Source organism: Grampus griseus, assembly GCF_964374135.1.
Source record: "Grampus griseus genome assembly, chromosome: 6".
Classification (NCBI taxonomy): Eukaryota; Metazoa; Chordata; class Mammalia; order Artiodactyla; family Delphinidae; genus Grampus; species Grampus griseus.
In genome coordinates, this window is record NC_139000.1 from 23,876,975 (window position 1) to 23,894,654 (window position 17,680).

The 17,680-nt window shown below is 44.3% G+C and overlaps 1 protein-coding gene and 1 pseudogene across 4 annotated transcripts in view; both read left to right on the forward strand.

Moving 5' to 3' along the window:
* Nucleotides 1-17,680, forward strand: part of EPB41L4B (erythrocyte membrane protein band 4.1 like 4B) — a gene marked incomplete at its 5' end in the record, with an annotated part of 140,525 nt that overhangs the window by 109,210 nt on the left and 13,635 nt on the right. For 2 of the 3 annotated variants that reach the window (XM_082656501.1, XM_082656503.1), the window contains 5 exons: nt 176-301; nt 1,126-1,193; nt 3,684-3,782; nt 12,912-13,092; nt 14,960-15,037. In XM_082656501.1, coding sequence (XP_082512627.1) covers nt 176-301; nt 1,126-1,193; nt 3,684-3,782; nt 12,912-13,092; nt 14,960-15,037 — 552 coding nt within the window. Of the gene's footprint in view, nt 1-175; nt 302-1,125; nt 1,194-3,683; nt 3,783-12,902; nt 13,093-14,959; nt 15,038-17,680 lie in introns of all 3 variants that reach the window. The other variant, XM_082656502.1, reaches the window with a different exon arrangement.
* LOC309823877 (DNA endonuclease RBBP8-like) lies at nt 9,081-11,964 on the forward strand (annotated as a pseudogene). Its single transcript has 2 exons — nt 9,081-11,187; nt 11,396-11,964. The product of its transcript is annotated as a DNA endonuclease RBBP8-like (transcript).

Consider the following 17,680-nt stretch of genomic DNA (forward strand, 5'->3'; position numbering starts at 1 on the left):
TGAATCCTTTGCAAATAGTAAAAGCACTGGTACAAACATAAGGAGTTAGTGACACACTTTTCTGTATGTTTATGTCTTTGGGTTATTTGCAGTGATGATTGATGGGAAAGATTAATGTATGTGTTTTCTTAGTTCTTTGTTTACAGTCTGTTGCGTGTATTTTGGTTCATCTCAGGCTGAAGAAAAAAAGGTTTCTGAGAAGACTCTTCAGACCCCACTTTTGCCTTCCCCCGTGGCTGATCACGTTAAGTGTAACATTTTAAAAGCCCAGCTGGAGAATGCTTCCCGAGCGAGCGCCCAGGTGCGTACCATGCATGCAAGCCTTTGATTTCACGTTGCGGGATTTCCTCTGTGCCACGTAGAAGAAAGAGGCATTCTAGGACTGAGACGCTGTGTCAGTCAGGGTGCAGCCAGGAGATAGGAACCACACCTGTTATGTGCACAGAGTTTTTAATATAAAGAGTTATTAACTGGTATAGCTATAACTGGGTAAGTGAAAGGGCCAGCTCTGTACGCTGTGGTGGGTCTGAGGACCACAGGCTGCTGCATCTCCTGTTGACCTCCAGTGTGTGTTCAGCTGGCCTGGCTGGCTGAGTGGGTGTCCTTTTCTTCCCCACCATTCTTTATGGGACTCGCCAGAGGGAAGAGGACAAGGCTTCTATCAAAATCCTATGACATAATTCCTCCCAGGCTCGGTACACTGATGTGAAAGGACAGCTTCTAAACTCTTTTGTCAGCTGTAAGTGCTGTGTGAGCATAGAGCTGCTTATTATTCCTGATCTAAAATGTGAAGTGGGGGATTAAACTGTGGGTTTGGCTTTTCTCACACCATCCTCTTCTCATTCCATCAGGAGCTGGCACGTAGCAGGTGCTCAATATGAGTGTGAATGCAAGCATTGATTTTATTTGAATGATTACGTGTTAATCCCTGCGATGGGGAATGACTCAAGAAAACATTTTTTGTTAAATAAACACCGGAAAATTTTGTTATTGACTGAGTACTTGATGATCTACCTCTTTGATACACCTTCACATCTCTGTAATCCTTTGAATGTAGGAGACTTGGAAACATTTTTGCATGCCAAGATGTCCAGTTTTGACGAACCTTCCTGTTTTCTTTAACAGGTTGGAAAAGAGGAATCAACGTTTGTAAATATCAATAAGAAATCCAGTCTTCAGGACGCTAACGTAAGGTCTGTTGCTTCTTGTTTGAATGGGGAAACAGTAGTACCTTCAGCATTATCCTCAAAACATTACTCATGAGGGCATTTGCTAATAAAATAAAGAGGAAAAAGAAAACAGAGAGAATGTGAGCCTGAAGCAAGAGAAGAGGACTGTCATAAACAACTTCCTTTATGCCTCAGAAATGCCACTTATTCTGTTTTAATATTTCTACCTGATGTACCAAAAAAGAAATCACTTTTGAGATGCTTCTCAGGCATGTAGATCTGACCTTGTCATTCCCCTGCTTAAAGTCACGGTGGAGTCCGGACTCCTTAACAGAGCATAGGGTGACCTTTATGACCTGGCTTCTGCTCCCTGTCCCAGCTCAGTTCATCCCTCTTCCCGTGGTCCATTCACACGCTCCTTATCTGAGCTCCTTGAAGTACTAGAACCACAAATGTTCTTTAAAGCCTCCAGGCTACCACCAACCCAAACCCAGAGGAAAACCTCCCTTTCCTGATCTCATAGAAAGCAGATACTCTTCCCCTCCCAGCCCAAGTGAGTAACAACCTGTAGATCATGGCAGCCCCACTGACACCTTGGCAGCCTGCTAACATTGGTGGGGGTCTCCCTAGGATAGAGTTTCCTAAAATGGGTCCAAGGAGCACTGCAACCATATTTTGTTAAAACCAAAGACTCAGGTCCTACTCCAGACCCTTCAGATCCTTTGGTGGAAGACGGGGTGGGTGTTGTTGGGGGGGGGGGGGAGGGGGGGGGAGGGAGCGTGGTTGTGGTAGGGGAGGCCAGGAATAAGAATTTCAAAAACACCCAAGGTGACAGGAACCACTACCCTGGGGAATACTTGATGCTAAAAATAAAGACTAATATTTCTCTATGTCATCTCATGATGCCTGGCCCATGTTCTTGGTATAAATTTGTCTTCCTCCAGAGACCCATACCCAGCTGCCTCTTGGACTTTTCAAAACCTTAATTCATCTCTTCCCACCCTACCCTACTGTCCCTTCACCAGTTTTCCTATCTTGGTCAGTGGCATCGTTACCTACCTGTGATCCAGACCTGAGGCCGGGGAGTCCTTGACCGTTACCTACCTCATGCCCTCATCTAATTAGTCCCCAAGTCCTGCCAATATGACTTTCATATTATCACCCACATCCATCCTCTGCTCTTCAGGACCCTCTTCCCGGCCTACCCCCGGGCCTCACCATTTCTCATCCTGGAGAACCACTACTGCAGTCTTCTAAGATGCTCCCGACTGGCCTGCTCTCACCAGCATCCTTTGATGCTCTAAGGGCCTTTCTAAAATGCAAGTCTGACCTTGCCACTCCTTGCCTAAAACCTTCAGTGACTGCCTTTGCCTTCGGCGTAAACAGCTCATCCTGAGGTGCCTCAGGCCCTGGCCCCTGCTTTCCACTCTAGTCACAATCCCCTGCTCTTCCAATGGGACCTTACCCATCAGCAGTTCCGGGTCTCCACTCTGTCTCCCACCTTGGAAGTCTTACCTCCATCTGGTTGAGCGTAAATCCCTCCTTGAAGCTTTCCGTACACCAACCATTTCACCCAAGCAAAGTTATGTGCTCCCCTATGTGTTCTTCCGGGGACCACGTTCCGTTGACTCTGGGGTCCCAACTTGAGGAAATCATGAACCTAAAGTATGTTGACTCCAATTTCGTATTTGCTCATTCACATGTTTCTTTAACAAACATTTCCTGGACACTGGCCACCTACCTATCGCCATATTAGGCATTGAATAGAAGGGAAGATGGAGGTCCAGAAGTGTTAACTGACTTGCTAGAGGTCCCTTGCTGAGAACCTCAATTTGTTTTGATGCCTGTTGGTCCCTGAAGGTAATTTCTGGTGTTTTAAGTGAAATCAGTCACGTACAAAAATGTGTAAAAGCTTTACCTTAAAATCACTGGTTTTGAGTAAGCCCATTGGTTATCTGGCATATTTTCTTGAGGAAATATAAAAATGAAACAATTTTTAACATTTTCACCTAGACATAGAATTAAAATGTTTCAGAGTAAGTCTTAAGAGTCTTCTGATTATGCATTTTCACATGAAACACTCTAATCATTATTTATCTCTCTTTTTAAAAAATATATTCTGTGCTACGTTTAAAATAACATAGCTACCAGATTACTTGGAGTAAAAACGGGTTATCCACAGGTTTCTCTTTACTCATTTTACTGGCAAAACCTGGTTATGAACCAAAACCTAAAATTAGGAGTGGGTGTTTTTGGCAGGGAAATTTTATGTGGTACCCCAATTATGTTCAGTTCCTGCTTGCTGTATTTTCTTCCCTATGATTTTTTTGGTTTTGGCTTTTCTGTGGTATTTTAAAATAATTTTATGTAATAAGTAAAGAGGAGGAAAAAAAAGGATATCTTGACTGTCAATGTTATTAAGGTATAAATTAACTGAGAAAGCAGTCCCTATAGCCAAAATCAGACCATAAACCTTTTTATTGGTGGTGTTCTGCTTTTCTGGTGTGTCTCTAGAAGTCCTATTCCTATACGTGTGGAAACTACCCAACCAGCTGCGGAAAAGCCGGAAATCAAGCCTCCCCGAGTGCGGAAGTTAACGAGACAATACAGCTTGTGAGTTCTGTGCTGCAGGTTTTTCAATTATAACAACAAAGGTGATGCTAAATGTCCAGTTGTAAATGCTTCTTAACCCTTCACACCATTCCCAAAGAGCTATCCCAAAAATAGAGTCTGTTTCCAATTTAAGTCATAGTGGGACTGGATCTTTCTCCCCGAAAACATGACATGATTGGCATATGTATTCATCATTGATTGCTGTGTAACAAATTACTCCAAGATTTAGTGGCTTAAAACAATCCACATTTATTACCTCACAGTTTCTGTGGGTTGGGAATCCAGGCATGGCTTAGCTGGCTCTTCTGGGTTAGAGTGTCTCTTAAGGCTGCCTTCAAGGTGTTGGCAAGGGCTGCAGTCTCATCTGAAGTCTCATTCATGCCGTGTGGGACAGGATTCAGTTCCTTGAGGGCTGCTGGACTGAGGACATCATTCGTTGCTGACTGTTGGCTGGAGGTTGCCCTTAGTTCCTAGTCATGTGGACCTCTGCCGCTTTCTCCATAGGAGAAAACACACAAGAAGAGCCAGAGAGAGCGCTAAGAAGGTGACATCACAGTCTTCTATAACCTCATCTCGGAAATGACATCCCATCACTTTTGCCCTATTCTGTTCATTTGAAGCAAGTCCCTAGATCCAGCCCACACTCAAGGAGACAGGCTTCTTCAGGGGCACAAGTAGCAGAAGGGGATCGGGGGAGCCATATCAGATACTGCCTCCATGGTGCTGTAGTGGAACAGTAGCATTTTCTGTCCACAGAGCCAAAGCTGATCCCTGAGCTATAGGAAGGAAGAGCCATAGTCCTGTAGGAAGAGCCATAGTCCAAAGTGTCCCAGAACCGCCAGGACCTGCCCAGTTCTGTGCAGCTTAACAAAAGTTGTTTTGGCTACCATGTGCACAGGGATATTCTAGGCACTGTGGGGGAAGAACAAAGTGACTTTGACAATTCCCATGCAAGGACTCGTAATTTATTAGAGGGAGAGACAGATTTCCCTCTAATAAATTTTAATTATAATCCAAAGAAGACAGGCAAATGCTACAGTAAGGGTGGTGGTATATTAGCATAATCACAATGGTAGTTAGAATTTCTTGACCTTGGCTGTGGCCCAGGTATCGTGCCTGGATGTATAATTGGTCAGAGAGCTGCAGGGGGATCTTTGGGTGCAGTGGAAAGCGTGGGGCTCTGGAGTTAGAAAGGCTTCTAGTTTACTGTTACAAGCTCTTGGGAAAATTACTCTTTGAACGTCTCCTTCGTCTGTAAAATGGGTAAGGATTTTGTGAGGGTAAACATGAGATAGTGTGGGTAAAGCCCTAGCTTTCAGCCTAGCCCTGGCTGAAAGATGAGTTAGTTCCCCTTCCTTTTTCTTATGGACCTGAAGCCTCTGAAGAGGTCAAGTTTAGGAGGTACTGAGAGTACAGAGTATAGGACAAGGAGTGTAACTCCAGATGCAGTTCTCAAACAGCCAGCTCAGGCCTGCCACTTGCACCTTGTGAAAAGGAGAAGAAAGGGGAGTGCAGTTTCAGGGCAGACACATCCCACCTCATTAGCGTTAATAGAAGTTTCTTGACAGTATAGCAGCTGTATTTCCTAGGGAAGCCAAAACGAGTAAGATTCAAATAATTAGCAGTCCTAATGATCTCTGGGGGACAAATTAAACCATGAAAAATCTGCTCCCCTGAGGATAAAGCTGGCAGGATTAACCTTTCACATTTCAGAACTCAAAATGTTATTATCACCCATTCGGGATATGTAATCACTTTGGAAGCAATGACTAATACCTGACCTGGAAGGAAAGAAAATTTAGCTAACTCACCAAATTGCCTCTTTTAAGGAAGCCATTGTCAAACCTCTAACTTCATGTGTATTTCTTAAGATACCCCAAAGTATTCTGCTTTGAAAATCAAAGAATGGCAGCATTTTTCCCATTAGTAGTAAATAGCAAAATCGATGGATAAGATTTTCCCAGTTTTAAGTTTTCATCCCATAAATAGTAATGGTACTGTTGACACTCGTTACCACTTCTTTACTCATCTCTTCCACTCACAGAGATTGATAAAGTTAATAAACACTTGGTTGGGGATACAGATTGGAAAACCTCAGATGTCCCATTTCCTAAAAAATAATTCTGCATCATTAGTTTTGAGATGCAGGGGTGTGTGTGCCCTTTTTAGCTGTTACAGTATTCCTAGTTCCTAGGCCAGAATTATGTGTGCTTGTTTGGGTTTTAGGGTACTCCATCAAAGCATCATGATATTCAGGTGCTCTGAAAAAGTTTTCAAACTGCTGCTTTTTAGGATATAAACAAAAATCTCAGCTGTGTTCTTTTCTTGAAATACGGCATAGGGAGGAAAGGTGTGGCTGCTGTGTGCAGAGTGAAAGGAGAAGCAAACTCTGCAAACAGTTGAAGGCAGGTCAAAGCATCATCTTTATATTGATGTCAGCTGGTATGTTTAGAAAATGATGGGCTGCTTAATTTTTACCCAGATATATAACTTAACTATGTATTTAAACATAGTGTAAAAATCTAAAGGTATTCAGGCAAGACAGAAAAGTCCAAAGAGAAAAGTAACTCATTCCCTAGAATCACACCGTCAAAAATAACCAATGTTCACATTTATGACTATTACTCTAGACATTTTTCTATGCATATATTGTTAAAATAGAAATCATTTCAAAGAAAAGACTCATACTACTACATAAAATTTTACTTATTAAAATGTTTCATGAATTTACCTTAGACACCAGGTGTTTGTCATAAATCACATTGATAGCATAAGCTATCTGGCATAGCTCAAGGTCTTAGGTGTGCAAAGACACACTTATCCAGCAGGATATTTCAAGGGTCCAGAGGTTCTCTCAGGAGCTTGTCAGTGGCCAGTGGTTCCTTTGGAATGTACAGGGTTTGAGCATCTGGGGCCTGCTGAGTTAGCCCTTTCCTGTGCAGGCAGCAATCTGGCTGGCAGCAGGGGAGAGGGAACTTGTCTATTTCTATAAATTTGAGAAAATACTGTCCATGCTAAGGGTGGGGGATTGATGGTGCTGCTCTGTGCTGGGATGATCAGATCAGAAGAGCTTCCAGCCTTGACGTACCTTGTGGGAAGTCAGGCCTTCCCAACAAAGCCAGGCCCTGGAGATAAGCCCCAGCTGCCGTGAGGGAGACTTCTCCCACATGGTGACTTCCTGTCTAGTGTCCTTTCCATCCTGGCTCATCCCACTCGATCAGAGAGGGTCGAAGACCAGAGCTGCTTGGCCCCAGAACAATTGTGTGCAACTCCTTCTCTATAATCAGTTTATCACACCGAAGAGACAGTTGCTGTTAGGCCACGAAAGGAGTCATTACACCCTTCGCTCAGAACAGGAGGTTCCTACAAGTCTTATGCTTACCCTCCTAAGGGAGGCTCCTCAGAATAACATCCCTTGGTTTGGTGGTTCCTCAAAACATTAAACATAGAACTACCATACAACTCAGCAATTCCACTCCTATGTGGAATTTCAGTTCAAAAGAGTTGAAAGCAGAGACTCAAACAAATGTTTGAACACCAGTGTTCATAACGGCACTATTCACAATAGCTAAAAGGTGGAAACAACCCAATTGTCCATCAACAGATGAAGGGATAAACAAAATACAGTCTGTCCATACAATGGAATGTTACTCAGCCATAAAAAGGAATGACATTTTGACTTATGTGATGACATGGATGGACCTTGAAAACATTATGTTCAAACAAGCCTGATACAGAAGAACATTTGCTGTATGATTCCACTTATACGAGGTACCTAGAGTAGTCAAATTCATCCGGACAGAAAGCATCGTAGGGGAGGGGTGTGGAATTTCCCCTTTACCCTTTTTGAGTTCTTGTGGCTGGACTAATAATAAACTGAAAAGGTTAAAAAGAAAGAAATTTTAATTCATGCACATGGAGGTCTCATAGAAATGGAACCTAAGAAGTGCCCAAAGCAGGCAGCTTTTCTACTTTTTAGACAAAGAAACAATAAAGTTGTGAGGATTTGACAGGACAAAGAAACTTAGTTTTTGGGTGCTCATTTAGTGAAGAATCTAGACAGAGTTTGGGCTTGGGGTAGTAACTTAAAGAAGTAACAGGGTTTGTTTATACAGGCCTCTAGGCCCAAATCCCCTGACTCTGATGATAAAGGGGTCCTTCTATCTTCAGGTGCAGGGAGTACACCTGTCACACGAGAGATTTATTTCCTGCTTTCAGGGAGACAGAAAGGAGGGTCAGAGTGTTGGCCATTTCTTAAGTAACTTTAATTCAAAATAATCAATATGACAGACCTTTACACCACGTAACAAGCAGAAAGGAGAAAGTCTGTCAGAAATTAAGGAATAACTGGGACTTCCCTGGTGGCACAGCGGTTAAGAATCTGCCTGCCAATTCAGGGGACACAGGTTCGAGCCCTGGTCCAGGAAGATCCCACATGCCGTGGAGCAGCTAAGCCCGTGGGCTACGACTACTGAGCCTGCGCTCTAGAGCCCATGAGCCACAACTACCGAGCCCACATGCCACAGCTCCTGAAGCCCGCACGCCTAGAGCCCATGCTCTGCAACAAGAGAAGCCACTGCACTGAGAAGCCCGTGCACCGCAACAAAGAGTAGTCCCTGCTCACCGCAACTAGAGAAAGCCTGCGTGCAGCAAAGACCCAACACAGCCAAAAATACATAAATAAAATAAATAAATTTATTTTAAAAAAAAGAAATTAAGGAATAACTTTTTACAACATTTTAGGTTACAATTTAACATCATGAAGAGGAGAAGAAAACTTGAGGCCCTAAACAAAGTTTCAATATTCTCTTGGAGACCAGTACAAACTATACTGATAAATATTTATTTCTAATTTAAATGCCAAAAGTAATTACTTTTTCTTACTACCACAGGAAAAAATTACCCTAAGTTGTTTTAAAAATGCAAATTTTCATAACTAGGATATTACATCTCATAGTTAATACATATGTTGCTTAATAGTAAAACTATCTCTTACTGGATTAATTAAAAAATCCTGGGCCCTCGGGCCGTCCCCCAGCCCTGGAAGACACTGGCTGCCCCAAGGGGGCAGCTTGGCTGCTGGCGGTGTGGCAGATTAGGGAGGGAACGAGGAGAAAAGCAAACGGCCGTCTCTTCCCCGCTCCAGAGCGTGCTTGCGTTCCTGCTGGGGCTTTCGAGAATCTCGAGGCAATCTTGCAAGCCGTATTTGAATTGGCCAAAGACAACTTCAGACCTGTATAATGTAACAGAAAAGGTCAGAAAACATTAGGCAGTAGAAGTGTGAGCATATTAAGTAAGATGAACGTCTCGGGAAGCAGTTGTGGAGGCCCCAGTTCTGCAGATGTATCTAATGACTTTAAGGATCTTTGGACAAAACTAAAGGAGTATCATGATAAAGAAGTACAAGGTCTACAAGTAAAAGTAACCAAACTGAAAAAGGAACGAAGTTTAGTTGCACAGAGACTAGAAGAATTCTTCACCAAAAATCAACAGCTGAGAGAGCCACGGAAAGTCCTTCGTGACACCATTAAAGTTTTAGAAGATCGATTCAGAGCAGGATTATGTGATCGCTGTGCGGTAACTGAAGAACATATGCGGAAGAAACAGCAAGAGTTTGAAAATATTCGACAGCAGAATCTTAAACTTATCACAGAGCTTATGAATGAAAAGAATGCAGGAAGAAAATAAAAATCTTTCTGAACAGCTGCAGCAGAAAATTGAGCATGATCAACCATGTCAAGCACCTGGTCTTGAATCTGAGGAAGATGTTTTTCCAGATTCACCAATAACAACCGTTTCATTTTCTGGCGCTAACCGACTACGAAGGAAGGAGAACCTCCACGTCCGACACGTAGAACCAACACATACTAAACTGGAGCACTCGGTGTGCACGTGAATGGAGAAAAGTACCACAGTCTTCAATTCATTCACAACATAAACATAATGAACGTGAAATTCTAGTGGCTGACACGTGATCAGAGTCAAGCTCCAGTGGCCAACACACATGGAAAAAGCAGTTATCCTCCTGATGATTTAGCTGCAGTTGTTGCTGAAACACTTGGACTTAGTGTTCAAGATGAGTCTGAATCTCGAGGTCCTATGAGCCTTCTTGGTGATGAGCTCTACCACTGTCTGGAAGGAGATCACAAAAAACGTTTTGAGGAATCTAGAAGAAATAGTGAAGATAGTTTAAGATTTTTAGATTCGAATTCAAAGACTCCTCCTCAAGAAGAATTGACTACTTGGGTATCATCTCCTGTATTTGGCGCTACCCCTAATGTGAAAAGTAGTTTAGGTTTGAATACAAGTTTGTCCCCTTCTCTTTTAGAGACTGGGAAAAACACCATCTGTAAACAACGCCTTTCAGCAACACTTCTAATTCTAGACCAGAGAAACCTAGATCAAAATCTGAAGATGGTGCCCTTTTCACACATCATAATATCGGGGCTGAAGTGAAGAGGATCACTAACCAGTCATCTTCTAATAAGCAGGTGCTTATAAATAAAAATACAAGTGAACAGGATAGTATTGATCACATTAAAGATACTGTTACTGTTAAAGATACTGTTACTGATAAACATGAAATCACTGGGAGGCCGAATCAAAAGGAAGAAAATCAAGGAAGAAAGTGAAGATGAAGTAAGCTGCCCCCAAGCCTCCTTTGATAAAGAAAATGCTTTTCCTTTTCCACCAGATAGTCATTCTTACATGAATGGAGACTATGTGATGGATAAACCTCTGGATCTGTCTGATCGATTTTCACCTATTCAGCGTCAAGAGAAAAGCCAAGGAAGTGAGAACTCTAAAGTCGGGTTTAGGCAAGTGACTCTCCATGAGGTTTTGAAGCCTGTTCCAAAGGGCTCTTCCTCAAGCCGTAAGGCCTTGAGTGGGAGCTGTGGGTTAACCAAAGATTCCCCAGAAGAGCCCAGCAGTTTACAGGAGTCCCTCCCCCAGTCCTTGAGTAAATCTCCAGATAATAAAACACTGTTACAAATAGAGGAAGAAAATTCTATCTTTAAAATTCCTCTACGTCCACGTGAAAGTTTGGAGACAGAGAATCTTTTTGATGACACGAAGGGTGCTGGTTCTCGTGAGCCTCTAAAAATAAAAACCAGGTCAGTCCATGGAGCATGTGAACTTGCCTCAGTTCTTCAGTTAAATCCGTGTAGAATTGCTAAAACAAAGTCTCTACAAAACAACCAAGATGTATCCTTTGAAAACATCCAGGGGAGTATAGATCCAGGAGCAGACCTTTCTCAGTATAAAATGGATATCACTGTAGTAGATACAAAGGATGGCAGTCAGTCAAGATTAGCAGGAGGAGAGACAGTGGACATGGACTGTCCATTGGTTAGTGAAAGTATGCTTTTAAAAATGAAGAATCAAGGGCTTCCCTGGTGGCGCAGTGGTTGGGAGTCAGCCTGCCGATGCAGGAGACGCGGGTTCGTGCCCCGGTCCGGGAAGATCCCACATGCCGCGGAGCGGCTGGGCCCGTGAGCCATGGCTGCTGAGCCTGCGCGTCCGGAGCCTGTGCTCTGCAGCGGGAGAGGCCATAACAGTGACAGGCCCGTGTGCCACAAAAAAAAAAAAAAAAAAAAAAAAGAAGAATCAAGAGCAGAAGGGAGAAAAAAGTCCAAATGGAGAAAGAAAAATGAATGATAGCTTGGAAGATATGTTTGATCGGACTACACATGAAGAATATGAATCCTGTTTGGTGGATAGCTTCCCCCAACTAGCAGATGAAGAGTTGTCAACTGCTACAAAGAAACCAAACTCTCCTGGTGATAAACAAGATAAAGTCAAACAGAAAGCATTTGTGGAGCCATATTTTAAAGATGATGAAAGGGAGACTAGCTTACAAAATTTTCCTCATATTGAGGTGGTCCGGAAAAAAGAAGAAAGAAGAAAATTGCTTGGACACACGTGTAAGTAATGTGAAATTTTTTATGCAGATTTTCCAGCAGAAGAAAGAGAAAAGAAGTTGGCTTCCTGCTCAAGCCACCGATTTTGCTACATTCCACCCAACACACCAGAGAATTTCTGGGAAGCTGGTTTTCCTTCTACTCAGACTTGTATGGAAAGAGGTTACATTGAAGAAGATCTTGATCCTTCTCCTCGTCCAAAAAGACGGCAGCCTTACCATGCAATATTTTCTCTGAAAGGCAAAGAGCAGAAGACATAAATGTTGAAGCAAAAACAGGAGAGATGACAATATTCTTTTTATTTATAGTTAAGGTTGGTATTAAACATTGATTTTTTTGATCTTCTGAAAACTGATTTATAAATCATTTTTCTATTGAAAATGTTTTTAAATGGCATTTACCCATCACACGGACGACTATTTAAAAATGGATAAGTTTATGTCGTATTTTCTTGCTTTTGCACCTTTAAAATAACAAGGTGCTTTCATTTTGCACTCTGAGTTAAAAGTTGTTTATTACTTTATTTGGTAATACCTAATTACAATTTTGAAAATACGAAAAAAAAATCCTGCAGATGTTTCCAGGAATAAATTTTCGATGATGATGGTAATTCAATCTTTCCTTCAGGGTCTTCAAAAAAATGCTATATAAAAAACATATTAAGCTTTTTCTCCATGTAATTTTATTAAAATAAAAACAACTCTATCCTAATAAAAAAGAATCAATATGCCATTGTGGCATATTTGGGGGTGGCCCACCCTGAGCCTCAACAGCAGAGCAAATGTTACCAGGGTCTGTGGAGAGGGGGCCACGAGGAGCTGTCGTTCAGTGAGTGCAGAGTTGCTGTTGGGATGATAAAAAAGTTTGGCGTATAGATAAAGTCCTTGTTATACAACATTGTGAATGTGTTTGAGCCCCTGGATTGTAAACTGACAAATGGATAAAATGATAAATATTACGTTATACATATTTTCTCATAATAAAACATTGTTTTAATCCCTGGGCAAGTGACAGAAAATCCAGCCCAGACTTGCTTTGGCTGAAGGTCAACATATCGGCCCCTGTAAGCTGGACATCTGGTAGACATCTGTTTGGGAAGCCCCCAATCCCCACCCTAGCTGTCCCAGCCCTCCCCACCTCCCTCCACTCCCCTCAGCCTGTTTATTATTGTAATGAGCAGAGCTTCATGTGCTTCTAGTAACCGCAGTGATGAAGACGACCTCCCTCCAGACCTGGCCGAGGCAGCGGGAGCGACCACAACTCCAGCCATGGCCACCACCATGGCCACCACCACACAAGTCTCAGTGCCGCTGGCATCCCCCAAGGTCCACAAACTCAGCTCGCCTCAGAATTCAGAAGGCAAGGGCCAGCTGTCCCCAGGGGCCAAGGTACGGCGGAAAAGCCCTGAGGAGTAGCTATACTTGCCGAGAACTCTGCATAAATTGTGTGTGGCATCTGTATGCATTTAAACTTTGCATCATCAAGTCTGTGCACTTGTAAAGCTACAGTAATAACCACCAAAGCGTGTGTTTTATATAACCTGTCCCTGAAAGATAACCACGTATGAGAGACAAATGGTATAATATAAAAGCATGTACTTTGTACTTGAAGGGAAATTTAAGAGATTTTTGAGGGCAATTTTAGGTTTAGAATATCATCCCTGCAAAAGCTGTTACTCTACTGTGAAGACAGAAAGCAAGAAATGGGTTTTTATCCCCCATAATGGAAAATTTGGAGGAGTAAAAACGTAGAGGTATCCCTATCCCATTCCTTTTATGGGATAGCCTGTGTTAACGGTTTGAAAGCGGGAAATGTTATTCTATTTGTCACTCTGAAATTTCAGGAAGTTGCCAATGATGTGAATGGGCTGTTACTAAGGCACAAGACATTTCTCTTGGTTTCCTTTGAGTGATGCTTAGCTGTGGTCACTCTTCAGCAATTGGTCCAAAGGCGGTCACATGTCTTGCTCTCCAAGCAGATGCTGAGTCAAAGGTTGCTTGGTCTGTGGACCCCGCTGAGGAACACTGTGTGCATGAGGTGGGGCCCCTAATGCAAGATTGGAACCTTAGAGTCTTGGGGGCCAAGACTTGGGGCCCAACTGCTCCTTTCAAACACCTATGGCTGCTTGAAACAAGTAGTCACTCCACAGCCCTTGTTTCTCCGAGCCTCAGTTTCCTCTTCCCAAAAAAGAGAATAAGATCTGCTACGATGCCCAGCTCATGGGTCCAGCAGAGATTAAAGTGCTTGTGCAAACAGGATGCCCGAGGCTTCTGTAGCTCCAGGGATCATGATTCCTGGTAACATCTAAGTACCAATAGTCCAGGCCGCATCGTATATGACTGAGGACAGTCTTTCACAGGGTCCCTTCCCGGGGTTTCTGGGAATACCTCTGTGTCCAGCAGGATCCGGCTGGATCCCTCAGCCAGTGACTGGCCCAGACTGAGGCTCCCCACTTTTCTGTAGATCACCTCCTGGGAACTGGAGTTGGGTTCCCCTCCACTGTGCTGAGTCCCTAGCGCTGCTTTGTCCCAAGTGTGGACACAGGCTCCTCTGTATATCCCAGGCCATGGTTAAAACCACGCAAAGACATTTACAAAACAGAAGGGAATTCAGTGGAGATGCAGGCAACATCATACCAGAAGCCACAAGGCTCCCTCTTCTGGCCATCTCTCTCCTTAGGGTCCTGCTTGCACCAAGTAAATGCGACTTATTTTTTTCCACAGAGGGTTTCAAGGCCCCCCATGCTGCTGAGATACCCCCAAGGCAAGGCGAAAAAAAAATTTTCCCAAAAAATGAACGTGATTTTCAGAGGTACCATCTGAAAATCACTCTCCTACCATAAAGCTCTTCCTCGTTATTGTGCAGATGAGTTCAGCTCCTTGAGGTCTTGATCCAGGTTGAGGTCTTTACTCTCTGTTTATATATTCAAAGCAGTCTTTGAAGTGTTTTCCCCCCAAAGGCCAGTCAAAGAGCAGTCAAAGCATTTAAGAAAAATTGTTTGCAGCTTCAAAAAAGACAGTTCTCCACCCTATACCCTACTTCTACCCATTAAGATTTCAGAAAAACTCAGGGTTTGGTGTCAACATTTTGTACACTACTGAGTTAAGAGAACTCTGGTGGGGGTTGGCATGATAATGAGTTCAGTGTTAGAAAAGGGGAAGAGGAGAGAGGTCAGGACCGTCTGTATCTTCTGTTGAAATTCCACTGTCAGTCCAGAGCCGGCGCTAACTGGGATATTTTTGTCTGCCTTTGTAGAGCCCCTCTGACCGAGGAGGTGCCTTTACCTTGGAGCCAGGTGATCTGCTGATGGATTTCACAGAAGCCACTCCTCTGGTAAACTTCCCATTTTGCTAAAACCAGAAAAGCCACAGACCATAGAAACACCTTGGCAGTGGGACGGATGGACAGAGGTGGGCATCGCTGCTGGGAAGGCTCTTCCTCTTGTCCTGCGCACAGCCTGGAGGCTCAGGGATCAGCTTTCTTCCAGGGTTCAGGCATCACGGGTCCTTCCACCTCACAGAGCCCCCGAGGGAGGGCCGCGCTCCCTGTCCTCTGAGGGTGGCTGCAGGGGCCCCACCCTGCCTGTCTGCTGCTCCTCCGTGCTTCCGTCTCGGCTTCTTGGCTTCCTGGGCTGCATGCCCGCATGCATGCCTGCCCTGGGACATCTCTTGCTGTCTCCTGCAACAACATGCTCCGGCCTAGAGTACCAGCTCAAGGCCTCACCTAGGTTTCTAGGCCCCTCGTGCCTCCCTACCATCCTCCATCCTCTGCATAGAGGTCTCTCCTTCAGGATGGGATGCCTGCAGGTGGGAAGCCCTTTCAGGGAAGGGAGCACTGAGCCAGGAGTCATGCAGGCCAGACCTGGCTCCACTCTCCGCTCTTCAGCTTAAGAGCCTTGTCATTGGATAGTTGCTGCCCCATCTTCTGTCAAATGAGGATGTCGTTGTTTGCCCTGTCTGCCTAAGAGTATTGTAAGGATCACATGAGAGAGAGAGCCCCACATATAAAGCACCATAAATGTGTATAAGATATTATAAACGTGATTAGATGACACAGGCAAAATTGGATGTATCTTAGGCTGGGCTCAGCCTAATACCCAAGTATACTGGAGCATAAATCATGGTGCATGAATTTGGCATGTGAGTCAAAACGTGAGCCAAGTCAAAAACTGTCTCCTGAGAACTTACTCTGCGCCTGGCTGCGTACGAGGCTCTGGGAATGGATAGGGCAGCTAGAGGCTGGAGGGGGCTCAGGTTGGTAAAGGGTCAGGATCAACAGGAGAGACGTGTGGAAGATGCTTGGGGAGAAGCCAGAAGTGGGAGTCATTCAGGACTGGCTCCCTGGACAAGGGTGTGGTGGATGGGAAGGATTTCTGGAAGGCTTTCAAGAGGGGACAAATGAGGCAAAATGCTGTCCAGGCTTTAGGAATGATCACTGCTCCTGCCTCAGCTAGCACAAGGAAATCATCTGTAATTTATGCAACTATACTTCTCTTCTGGAGAGCTGGTACAGTCTGAGAGCTTCGAGTCAGCGCCTTCAGATAAACTGCTTGAGAACTGACAGTGGGCAACACCCAGCTCGGGGACCTGCAGAGTTACTTCCTTCCCATGCTCAAGTAAATGGAGCTGGTTATTCATGGCCTTTTTGTTAGACAGATTGCCAAGATAGGGTAACCCGGAAACACCTCATCGCCCCTTTGCCCAGATTGGGAAACTGAGTCCCAGAGTGGGGTAATCACCCAGGGACCAAGCTGGAGCTGGAGCCCAGATGTTCTGGCTCTTTCTCTGGTGCCCTTTGCATCTAATTGAACTAAATCTGGACTCTTCTTTAGGGAACTTACCATTTTGGAGAAGAGCAATGCCTGGAAGAAGGGCTGTGTTTCAAACACTCTAAGAGAGTCTGTATAAACTGCTACTGCTGTGGGACCCTGTGCCTAACCCTGTCTGGGGGCACTAGGAAAAAGAAGGCTTCATGTTGCTAGGGTTTTAAGGTATGAGTAGGAGTTTGCCAGATGGAGGAAGTGGACCAAAGCATTCTATGCAGAAGGTACAGCATGAGCAAAATAATGATTACTTATTATTATTTAAAAGGTCTGCTGGATCTGAGAACTAGGGTTAGTTTACAAAAAAATACATCATGGCTTTGACAGGAGTGATGGGATTCCCTTAAAAACCATTGTGTTGCAGATCCAGCTTGTGGATTTAACTGCCTCACCTTTTCTGTGTTTGGCATAACAGACTGAGATTAGAAAGGAAGCAGCATCTGGCAGGGACCCAGAGATCCCCTGATCTCAGGTGCCAATGCCTACCAAGTTACTGTCCAGTCTCTGCTTGCACCCCTCCAACAGCAGGGAGCTTATTCCGTGTCCCCAGGACACTTTGCTTATGTCTCTGGGCAGCTCTGACTGAGCTCTGAAACAGGGTCCAGGTGCTGCACTGCCCAGCCACGGGACAGCTGAGGTTTTTGTACAAGACACAGCTGCCCACTTCACAGCTGAAGTTTGCAGTGAATACCTTTTTTCAAGATGAAGCATCCTTCTTATTTGTGCGGATTTGAGGCACAAGTGCATGTTCACAGAGCACATGCACACAGAAGGTATGCTGGAGGGCTAGTATTTCGGGCTTTCCTTGGCATCATTGGCTTTGACCTTACTTCACTCCAGAGACCTATCTCCATGAGTGCCGAAGTGTCCTAGAGGGGAAGAGGGACTCCAGCAGCCTGCTTCTCCCTTTGTCTGGTCCTCTTACCTCCATCTCCTCCATTTGTTCTTCCCAGCATCAAAGAAATGCGAGCTGCAGCCCTTTCTGCCCTTGATGTTAGGGTGATGGGGAGCATGACATCTGTGTCTCTAAAGATAGCCAAGGAAGGCTAGACTTAGGGTCTGGGGCTGGAAGAAAGTCTTAAAGCTGTGTCCCTGCCCTGGTGCCTCAGGCCAGAGCTAGAAGGACAGGGAGCTGGAGAGAGAGGAGTGGGACA